The sequence below is a fragment of the Oenanthe melanoleuca genome, chromosome Z (genome assembly GCF_029582105.1).
Source record: "Oenanthe melanoleuca isolate GR-GAL-2019-014 chromosome Z, OMel1.0, whole genome shotgun sequence".
Classification (NCBI taxonomy): Eukaryota; Metazoa; Chordata; class Aves; order Passeriformes; family Muscicapidae; genus Oenanthe; species Oenanthe melanoleuca.
Genome location: NC_079362.1, coordinates 53123938 through 53136105, shown reverse-complemented (window position 1 = coordinate 53136105; position 12168 = coordinate 53123938). Strand labels below are relative to the sequence as shown.

The following is a 12168-nucleotide window of genomic DNA, read 5'->3' as shown; positions in this document are numbered from 1 at the left end:
CCTCACATCTTAAGCCTCCTATCTGGGGTACTTTTTGCACATTTTCAGTGAGCTATTTCCCTGCCTTTCCTTGCTCCCACAGCTTCTTCTAATCTATCCACTGGCAAACAAAGCACGTGAGTGATCTGGGCAGAGCTACAATACAGCAGAGCAATTTCTGCATGCCTGCAGGAATCACTGTGTTTTATTTCCTCAGTGGACAAATTCCGTCTGTGGACCTACAGAAGCAGACACAGAACAGAATGACAGGGGTAATGAAAGTCATTGAGTTGAAGTCAATTTAATTCATTACAAGAGTTCTTCTTACACTCTTACTGTATCAAATTTTGTAATGCATCCACCTGCTTTGATGGCAAACAAGTTTTAGAAATAGTTAACATGCTATAGTTGACAGAAGGGCTCAAGCTGTCAGACTAGCTTTACCACTTTTCTTGTGGGGTGAACACATCACCAATAGCACATAAGGGAGCAATAAAAGCCAGGATGAGAATACTCATGAGAATAATCTCATGCTTGCTGCTTTGCAAAGAGAGTAGTGTACTCCTTGCAGGAATTACACATCTTCACAATTGCCAATCCATGAACTCTCACCCCAGGGCAGTCTAGCTGTTTGTCCTCTGGATAGCTGGAAAATTATACATGTCATTAGCCACCATCCTACCAGAATAAATCTGTACTCAATGCCACAGTATAACTCACTTGTCAATACTTATCAATTCAACTCAAATAATTTTAAAAACCCTGTAAGATTCTCTCCCCTTTAAGCTAATAGAGCTGCTACACTTGCAGATTGTGGATGTGTCTTCTTCCAAGCTAGAACCTGTCTAGCATTTGCAGACACTGGAAGCTGTATGAAGCACTTCCCAGCACTTCTAGCTCAAGAGCAGCTCCTTCCATTCACTTGAGAGGATTCATTAATAATCTTTCCCAAAAGACTCAAATTTGTCAGGCTCAAAACCATTCACTCAGCTCAGCTCAGTCCCTGCTTCTGAAACCAATTTCAGGCCTTAGTTGTCAAGAATGGTTCTAGTGCACTACAGCAGAAACAGTGGAGTACATTAAATGTTTGAGGCCATGTCCTGCTGCCACTGACCAAACAGACCACCAGTATCTCACCTCTTTATTCTGTGCCTATCACAAGGCTAATTCTGAACACATGCATTGGATTACAGCAATATTTGGGCTACCATTTATCTTTTCACAAAAAAGGTAACTCCACAGTTGGTCTTCAGTCTTTCATTTATTTGTGAATTGACATCCAACAGCACCAACCACTTCATATGAGACACCAACCAATTCATATAATTTGAATCTGAAAAACAAAAATCTGATCAAGAAGTTTTTCCCTTGTGTTTTAAAGAAAATATTCAACTGAATTACATTAAGTTGTACTAATTCAAGAATGCATGTCAGTTCCATAACTCAGTTGAAAAACAGATATCACTTAAATTTTCCAGGGGGTGATTTGGCTAAAAGAATCTGTCACCCTTTTAGTTTTAAATATGGGATTGAAGAGATTATCCTGAAACCTGCTTCCTGTGCATTACAGAAAGAGCATAAGCAATTCAAAGAAACATGCTCAGCTGGAAAACAAACAATGAAGAGCAGAGCCATTTTCACAGCTCTCTCTAATTTGACTGAGGTGGAAAGAATCTGAGGGGTTTACATAGCAACACACAGAGGTCTGCACATGCCTATCTAAATCTAGAAATAAAAACAGCAAAAGCAATTATGGGAGACTGTCACACTATCAACCTCAAATGACACTACAAGCCTCTTGATGTTTCAAAGCATCAAGAAGTGCTCTGACAATTGTCCAAGCTCCTACAAAGTCCATATAGGCTCTTATCTCCTCTGGGACACTACTACATCTCTCAAGAGAGCCTTGACTTTAAATACAGTGACTACAAAGTCGTCTTTATTAAAGCACACGAATCATTGAAGCCAACAGCAATCAAAAGCACCATACAGTGCACACGACTGAGCCACACAACCCAATCAGCCCAGTTGTAAATCTGGCCACATGTTGCTTTAAAAAGCAACCACACCCTTCACAGAGGACTGTCACTCATCTCGTGGTGGGGAACACTGGTTGTGCAACAGCTCTATCTACCAACACAGGATTCACATGGTCTGTGGTCAGCAACGTCCACAGCCAAAGCATTAAAGAAGTTTCCAGCATTACTCCATTCTTAAATATGAGATACAAACTGCCAGAGTCCTTCTCTGGACTGTTGAGATATTTGCAACAGAAGTGATTTTCAAGGGAGCCCAATCTGCATCCCTCAGAAATTGCCTTATTCTAGGAAGTGCTCACTTAGAGTGCCTAGAAGACAAAAGCCTTACCTACACATTCAGTGAGCACTGACCTCTTCAAACCTTGAGGTGCTTTTCTCACCCAGAGCTGGAGGTACAGCAGCACATTGGTTCTTTTGCAAATCTACACATTCATTGGACTAATTTCACGGCTTTCAGTCTCAAAGCAGTAGCTAAGTCATACAGATGTGGATTTCTAGTGTCCATAAAGTAACAGCAAAAGCCTCCTGCTCTAGCAGCATGTTTCTTATGAAGAATCATTTCTTGTATCCAATACAGCAAGAGCCCATACACACCTGTGGGTGCCTCACTAGCAGCAGTGGTCAGTACAAAGTGGTGCTATAAAAGTTACCACATACAGCTGCTACCCATCCCTTCTGAACAATGAAGAGCTGTTCATGACTCCCCACAATGCTTTCTGCCAGAGCCTGAATAAACACTTCTTCTGAAGATCAACATCTCTCCAGGACACGGTAAGCTGAGAAAGGAGGATCTCAACACATGAAAAGTACACTCCTGCAAATGGGCTGTAAAGAAGGAAACTCCTTCAGGCAGGTAATTTCCTCCTCTGGTCCAAAGCAAACAGGCAGATGATGACAAAGCTTTTTGAGTGCTACAATAGGGATATAGCCCAATGGGATTTGTGCCAGGGAGAATGCCCCAGCAGCATGGCATGCAACCCTCACAGCAGCCCAGTGTGGTGGCATGGGCCAGCACACAAGCACTGCCACCCCTGCTGTCACTTTGCATCATTAACAGAGAAGCAAAGGCCTTGGCTGCTCTCAGGTTAATAGGAAACTCTGCAGAAGGACTAATCCAAAGGTCAAGAGCAACACTTAAGCCCTTCAGCTCTAAGCAAAAGATGTCCTTCCTTCCCACGGGTACTGTCACAGATCCTCCCAACAGCAGCTTCATATGACTGTCTTAGGCAAGGTGCAAACCCCAAGTGCTCTGCTACCTCTAATCCCCACAGCTCTGCTCCTCTCTACACATTTCAGCCCCAAGCTTTCCTTTAGCAGCCTTTCAGATAGAGTTTTTGGCTTTGTGATGTACCAGCACCCCTGCCTATGTCCCTGTTCCTTCAGAGGCTACCTATGGTAATGTAACAACTCTACTGATACCTTGGTGAGGCCATCTCAGGTCATGTTTAATATTAACTAGGAGCTACCCAGGGTGCAGAATGAAGCCATCACTTTGATCTGACAATCAGGTAGACTTCTGAGTGGAGTATAAAGTCAAAGAAGCTTTCTAGTTGCACCACAGATAAACCAAGATGTAGAAGGGAAGGTGAAGGAGAAATGAAAATGGGCTCTTGGTGAAGCTGAGCCTACAAACACCCATGCATGGGCAGCAGAGCATGAACTAACTTCAAATTTGTCAGTCTTCCATTAAAAAAAAGAACAAAAACCAAGAAACTACAATTCCTTTTACAAAACAGTGGTGCCTAAAAGAAAGGTGGAAAACTTTGAGAAAGAGAACTAACTGGCTCTGAAGTGACTATCCTGTTAGCTTCAGTGCATGCTATGGGACAAGTGCCATATGGTTCAGTCTACAAAAACAAAGGTTGCATCCATCATTACTGGGCATCATTATTCCACAGCAATACACACTGAGCAATGACCCATTGCACGTTACCTCAACGTGCCAGTAAGCAGGTCAATGCATCCTGAACAGAAACTAGCACAAAAGGTTTCTCTCGCCTTCAGACCTCACCATCAAGGCTTTTCATATGCAAACATCACTATCCAAGCAATTATTGGATTGATTGATATCGCTGACATCACACTTGCATACAAAAATACTGGCTTATCCACACAATTGTATAACTCTCTGAAACAAAACAATGTTCTACCAATGTCTGGCAGTCTAGGTAAGTATGCTGAGGACCAAGATGTGAAACAGCAATTATACTTGTTGGTCAGAACTTCTGCATGGACCAAGACACTGCAGCTAGAGGTATAACACACCTAAGTAGGTTCCTTCAAAAAATTTAACCTCATGACACACCCTAATTTCAAACATTTGACTTGTAGAGAGGAGCTGCCAGCCTTGTTCACTAGTACTTTATTTGGCTTAAAGCAGGCAAAGGTGGGGACACAAAGCAAAGTTTATAATTTATAACATGATAGTAGACTACCAATCCCAAAAGAATTTTCTGACAAACTCATACAAAACATGTTACTAAGAAATATTTTAACATTTTCTGTTTCTGCCTATAATTAGGCAGTTTTACAGTTAGATTGCAATATTTTATATTTACTAAGGGCACAGATCTTTACATATTTCCTATACTCTGAAAGCATTTGAGTGACATTAATGCACTCATGACCTGCCAGGGCTGAACAGTTGCCATGATTTTACTCCTGGAGAAAGAGGAACATGAAACCTGGCAGACTTCACTGGTAGTCCACCAGGTCTTCATAGGTACCTTCCCCAGAGACAGTGACCCCCTTAGCCACCCTCCATGGTCCCACAGACCTGGCAATTGAGCTTTCTGTGCTATGGCACGGCAAAACTTTTGGCTTTAACCAAAGCCAAGTGAGCACTTCATGGTTTGACCCTGAAGTTTTAAAGTACATTTAACTGCATGTGCACTTTTATTCAGCCTAACTATCACATCATCAACTAATACTGCAAGCAGCCATTGTAAACCCATTTAAAAAAAAACAACATTATGAAAGGGGCAGGTTTTGGAAACAAAACCAAATAATTCATTTTTCTATTGAAAAGAAGTTACAGAAGGATAAGAAATTAATTTTTCAACATAAAAAAAAAGATTTCTCAAAAAGAAATTTCCTGTATCTTTATTCTCCTAATATTGAAGCTAATGCTTCAGTGTTTTACACAAGTTACTGTCTTACTGAACAGCTGAGCAAGAAAAAAAAGTTCTGGCAGCTCTGGTTATGAAATTGCAGAATACGATTTATAACACAAATATATTCCATTTCATGCAGGGAGAGTCAAGCCTAGTAAAATGAGGAGTCCCATGGTTCAAATTCAATCCCATCATAAGAAGGTATAATTTCTAAAAAGCCAAGACAAACAGTATCTACTTAACTATGGATGATTATAAGCCTAGGCAGCCACAACACATTTAGTGAAAATTTGCTTTGCTTTATATGCCAAAGTTTCAATCTCAATTTAAATCCTTCAAATCTGTATTATCTTTACAGTGCAGTAATTAAACATCTGCAAAGAGACATGCAACAGCAAAAGCCAAACCCAAGCCAGAATTTGATGTGCTGGGTACTTCCTTTGGAAAGAAGGATGCTGTGGTAAATACTGCTTTTGCCAGATTGGGGCTGGGAAAACTGTGAGCATGCACCTGTTAAAATTCACACGATTCAAGAAGACCTGAGGGATTGTGACACCTCACCACATGAGCTGCTCATGCCATCTTAGAGCTTTGCTATTTACTAGCATGATTTTTCCAAACTATACTGGACATGTCAGGTTAACATCTGGAAGGCTCCTATTAGTGGCATCCATGGCTACCTTTCTCAAAGTGAGAAAATTCCTACTCCTAATTGTATATTCTTGTTTTTTTCTTCTCAGAAGTTCAAGGACAAGGGATGCTATCCATTTTATTGCTCCATTTTGTTTTTTTGTTTAGTATGTAGGACACTTTCCTTAAAGGCAAAAGTAATAAATCAAACTATGTATACAAGCAACCAAAACCTCATTTTATCAGATGTGTAATTTCAGGAAGAAAGGGGCCCAGTAATCTAACAAAAAAGGTTTTTTCCTCAGTATCAAATATAACACCCTATCAAACTTTACTGACCTCTGCAGATATTACAAGCCTGCTCATTGTGTTTAAAAACCAATTTCCTATGTTGTATAGGTGTAACAGATACTGTGCCTAGCTCAGAAGGTATTTGCAGAAACATCAGCTACTAGTGACAGGATTCTTTTTTCATGCTGAACTTGCCAAGTTTTTATTAAAGCTGGGCTACAGGAATTAAGTATGCAAACAGTGATCCGAAAAGCAGCTGAAAGCACACATTCTTCACCAGTTTAATTAATTCTGGAATTTCAAAATGCAGAGCTGCTGTAAAATAATGTTTTTGTTACAAATATGGTGAGAAACATATGCCTCCTGACATATTGCTATCCCAGTCATGTTCTGCCTGGTCTTTTGCTATTTCTTGTTTATTTACTATTTATTACTCTCTAATATGGACCAAAGCACATTGTATTTGCACACAGTTGATTATCTAAAACAGCATTTGCTGTCATTTCAGCAGCTGTCAATTGGAAAAACTCTACTTATTCAGTCTACTAATTGTCCATGATATCCACAGCGTTTTGAATATTAAAAAGTACTGAGGACAAAGATTAAATATGTCATAAAGGCAGTTCCCAGTCCCCAGATCTGCCCAGGAGGGTACTGCTCTGAGCAAGCAGGCACAGCTCTGGTGGCTGCTGCACCTGGGGCTGCAGGCACCGTCCTGCCTGCCCCAACTCAGACCCACTGCCACAAGTACACAGCAGGGGAAGAGAGCCTGCACATCCCCTGGCACTGCTCCAGGGCTGGGGAGCACCCAGCTGGGGGCTCTGTCCAGAAGAAGCAGAAGTTTTGGGTGCCCTCTCCCTGGGAACGTTTCCTGTGAGAACACTCCCCCAGCACAGCTGAAGGGTGGGACCCACCATGTGCTGTGGAAGAAGCCTGCACTCAAGCTGGTCTTATCTGAATTATGACCGTGTTGCTCTCTTCATCTCACTTCCCACAGTCTGCAGTTTTGTTCAGGCTCCCTAGTGACAGTAAGAATGCTACAGTCATGCAGGTATAGACAAGGACTGCACATCAACATGTTTCACTCCTAATAACCTAATAAGAGTGAATAACCATGCAGTGAGGAGTGATACTGAACTTTGCCATATTTCCCATTTTGCCAGATTGGGGATGGGAAAAATGTGGGCTTGCACCTTTGGCATCTGAGCTGGGGCCTTATTTCAGCCTGCCTTGACAACATTAGTCACCTCCCGGGAAAGCAGGGCTAGGGGCTACACAGCAAAGAGACACAGGCATTCCTACTTGTTCGTGCAAGATTTCTGTGCCTGTTTTTTGCTGCGTTGTTCCACAGTAGTAAGAGTGTCTTGGGGCAAACAACAAAATTACCTCAATGGTTCTCTGTGAAGGGAGAGGTTTGCCCTCACACTCTTTTTCTCACAGCAGCTCCATCTACCCAAAAGCACTCCCAGGGCCTTCACCACACCCTGCATGATCACCCTTTCCTTCCTAATGAGCACTGGGACCAGTGCACTGAGGAGAGGAGGACATCCAGCAGCATGGTGCTGCCACACCAGCTCCATCCGTGGCAATCCCTCAATAAGGGAAGCACAGCGCTCCTTACGCTGCAGAACTCATCCCACCTTGTGAAGGTATAACCATTGAACAGTACCAGCACATTCTGATTTTCCAAACAGAGATCCAGAAAAGCTTCCAGGTGCCTAACAGCCCTGGAGTAACTGTCCTGGTATGAGGTCCCACCATGGAGCGCAGAGCTAAAGGAATGCTTCATCTAGAAAACTGCTAGTGGCAAGAATCTCTGTGAAAATAAATACAAGGAGGGGGAGGAGGTTACTCATAGCAGATGCTAATTAAAGTCATTAGTTGTAAAAATAACTTCTCATTTCTTTGTGAAATATCAAGGGAGTTGTTTCAAATTAACTAGAGGACTTGAGTTCAAAGTGACAAGTAGCCCTGGGAAAGGGGAAGATTGAAGAAAGCCAGGAAGAAAAACGTAGTCATACCACCAGCAAAAGAGAAAGGGTTTTATTTGGAGACTACATACCATAAGACAGCAGGTAGGGGAGTTGCAACATACCAAGGAGAAATCTTGAGTGGAATCAAATCTTGACTCACTGAGATTAGCTGAGATGGTGGACCTGATCCAACATCTCCACAAATGAAACTTGCTCCCTTCCTTCCCTCTCTCCAGTGTGCAGCTGCACCCATCCACCTTCCTCTTGTGGCACAGATTCTCCTCTGACCCCTTGCTCAGACCAGTCAGCTCCCTAAGCCACAGAAAACCAACTCAGCAAAAGAGCTAGGAATTTTCTTAGCTCAGCCAGCATGGAAAGCTGACTCATCTGACCGAGGTTAGACCTCTTGCAACTGCACAGTGGGGGCAGCAGGAGCACACAGAGCAGGTCAGTCCTCCCTGGCAGCAGGAGGACACTTGCCACTTAAAGGTCTGAACAGGGAACCACTGCAGGAGAAAGAGGAAGAAACAGCAAAGGAAGCAATGGTTGCTACACCAAATGGAACAAGGTAGAGAAGAGAAAGTAAGAATGGCTAATTTTTATAAAAGTGCCCCTAGGACAAAACCACTGGCAACTATTGAGAAGGAAACTATGTGGATTCAAGGCCCAGAGTACAATTTAATAGTAGATTACTGAAATACACGGATTTACTCCACTACAAAGATTTCATACTTCATCTTCACACTAAGGTTTCACAGCTTGCATCACTTGTCACAGTTCAAGCAGTCTTTTCTCAATAGAAATTAATAGGAAAGTCATCCAAACACAGTTTTGGATGTAAACTAAAGACATCATCATCAACAAACACAGAGCAGAAGCAAGACACTATCAGTCATGCCAATAACAATAACATGAGTATAATAGGCATCTTTGAAAAAGTCTGATTAGACAGAATATAAAATATGCTTTTACATATACAATTATTGCAGCACTTGAAGCTACTTCAAAAGCACAAGGATATTGTACCTTGTTTCCCTGCTCTCTAATTATGAAAATGTTCCTGAATATTTGTTTTGAGAATGAAGTGAACAGAGCACAGTACATTTGCACATAGGTGATCAAAACTCTGCACTTTCATCAGGCTGCTGCTTCAAGAGATGAGTGCTGCTGACCACCAGGAAGTGAAGCAAGAGCAGAGTCCATCTTATCTTATTGCCCTGCCTGCACTTACCATTGTAACACTGAGGTGATATCAATCATTAAACCTGTAAGAGGCCAGGTGATTTTCTGCCATCTTAGCAACCTGAGTCACTCCCACAAGAAGGGAGCACAGCCACAGAGCCAGGAGTAAAATACTTTCCCCAGTTAGTCACAAGCCTGACTCAGCTTCTCACAAAACTACAGCCTTGTGTTTTAGTATCCAGCCCCTACTTTTGGTGGAAATGGACACCACAGCCAGTTTCAGGATGTTGCCTTGATTATTTCTAAATCTTTCTCTGAACCAGACCTTTCATACTGGGCATCAGGATTATTTCTAAATCTTTCTCTGAACCAGACCTTTCATATTGGGCATCAGTTTTTCACACTAAGTGCTAAGATATTCTGACATTCAGTTAATCCAAATAATTTAAGATGTTGAATCAAAAATTATCATGCTCAAGAACACAACAGGCCTGAATGCCCACACTTAAAAGCCAGAAATAAGTGTGGTTTCATTTACTTACCTTTTTGCTTCTTCTAAGTGGCACAGATATTCATAAGCAATATTCTGACGCCTCCTCTCATCCATTTCTTCTGCAGAAAGCCTTTCATCATCCACAATAGCTGAAAACAGAAACCCAAACCAAGTTATACATGAGTCAAGGTGATTTTTAGAGCAAATTTACTTAGAACCCGGGTGAATTACTGAAGAAGGGAAATTAAAACAGTTAACTCTTCTCTTTAAAAGAGGCCTTTTACAGTATGGTTCACAAAGATGTCTAGGTCACCAATAGTGCTCTGTTCTCTCTACAGTGAATTCCTCAAGTTTCACTTCTTCAAGACCGAGCGTGTTTTGCTCTGAGGCCACTGCCTGCTTTGGAGCACTCAAACATGGGGGGCTGAGGCTGGGAGCAAGCAGAACTTCAGCTCACACAGCCTCAGAGCAGTCTGGGGACTCTCATGAGGAAGCTCAAGGCAAGAAGCAGGTGGAGCAGCCCCATGCTAAGCAGATCCTCAACAACAGAGACAAAGTCAACACACACTGCAGAGGTATCTCAAGGACAACATGGGAGTTGGTGCAACTCCAGGAGCCCGTGAGACTAACATACTGAGCTGCCTCCCACTGATGGAGGCAATGAGGGCTGTAATCAAATGAACCATCTATGGTTTCTCCTTCTTACTGCTGCAACCTCATCACCTCCCATAAAAACACTCTCCCAGCCTATGTGTGTGCACATCTCCAGCTGTAAATGACCCCAATTATTTACATCTACTGTGCTGTGACTAGTCTCTCTACATGTAGAGTACAGAGGGGGCCTCTGTGAGCAGCTCTCCAATATTTACAGATGTTTCCAGCAGTGAGTCTGAAGGAGCATACTGTAGTGCTGACTTCTAGATTAATTTCAGCCACAGCAGGTGAGACTTTCGTAAACAGCCTTCAGCATAAATCAGTTACCAAAATGACACCCTATTTGTACTAAGCTGAGTGTTGACTAGATCATCTTGAAGGTATCTTCCAGCCTTGGTGAGACTGAAAATGTGGTCCCACATTCTTTCAGGTGTTCAGCCACATGCTCATGCCATAGCTGGCAACCCAGTGGCTGCATTAGTGAACCAGAACAAGGGGCAGCTCTTGCTAGAGAGACTGTTTCTGGGAGGATCTGAGCCACCGCACACTTGCAGGCACAATGGTGCAGTCACAAGGGAGGGGACGGAAACGCAGGGCTGGGCTGGCTGCTTTCTGTGGCAGCCCACGAGCTGGTTAGCTGAGAGCATCATCACACATCCTCAGTAAAAAAACCACAGCCCCTGCTCCTCCTGAAACGCACTGTGACATGCTTTGTTAGCTCTATTCCCACTCAGACTCGTGCATGCCATGAGCATGCTCTCGGCTTCTCCCTGACAATTGCTTCAAGCAGTGGATAAAAGCTTTCTGGTAATGGACACAGGCAACTCAAGTATAAGGCACTTAAAAATTGCAGGACTCAGGGGGCTTTGCAAGTACTTGCATACCTTGAAACCTCTACCTAAAAAAAAAAATAAGGCCGGAAAAGGACCTCACAAGCATTTACTGAGGACACAAAATAAATTACACTACTCACACACATCCTGGACTGATGCTACCATACGTTTGTTGAGGTCTTGTATAGGTGCTTTAAGCTTTGTAGTTTAAGCTTTAATGACCACATGGGAGTTGATATCTCTCATCTTTCTTTGCTTTTAAGATTGCTCTTCCTAATTACGCAGATGTTTCACACACCAATCAAACAAATACACGTCTTGCTTAGAGTTTCTTTCAAGTCTGGTAGCTCCAATAGGCATGACTCACTCTAATATGAGCTCTCAGATACTGTAATCAGAATATCACTTGCCATGAACCAAAACATTAGTTGGGAGGCAAACATGGGATGCAGATGGTAGAACACTGTGCCTGGCAAACTGGCCATGGAGCTGCTGTGCTGCTGCTCTTGCTCTCACCACCATCAGCACCTCCAGGCAGGCTGCTCCCACTCCAGGACATAGCTCCTCTGCTGCACAGGGCTCCTGACTTTCCAGAGTGAGGGAAAAGTACTGAGGAGCTGCCACACTGAAACATAATATATAATTTCATTGTTTGCAACACTGAGATCAAGGGCTCCTTTTCAAAAGCTCTCCCAGCTAATGAATGCTCATAGTTGGAGACAAGTGCTGTCAGAGGAGCCCAGCTGACTGTCCTAGCTGGCTCTGGTCCTGTCAGCTGGGGTGGGACAGTCAATACCAGGCAAAGCCTTCATCCCCCATGACAATTCCCATGCCCTGTTCCTCATAACTTGTTAAATAGTTGTTTACTCCTGCCCTCCAAAGACAACTCAACACAGCCATAAGCAAATCAGAAAAAAGGCAGCTTGTCTGAAAATAGGTGAAGGAAAACCACATGACCCATTTGATAAGTATCAGTCTAGG

The 12168-nt window shown here is 42.8% G+C and overlaps 1 protein-coding gene across 1 annotated transcript in view; it reads right to left on the bottom strand.

Annotated features, from left to right (window-relative positions):
- The window catches only part of IQGAP2 (IQ motif containing GTPase activating protein 2), a 123074-nt gene that overhangs the window by 90463 nt on the left and 20443 nt on the right, over positions 1–12168 (bottom strand). Inside the window, 1 exon segment of the mRNA XM_056514751.1 lies at positions 9750–9849. Coding sequence (XP_056370726.1) covers positions 9750–9849 — 100 coding nt within the window.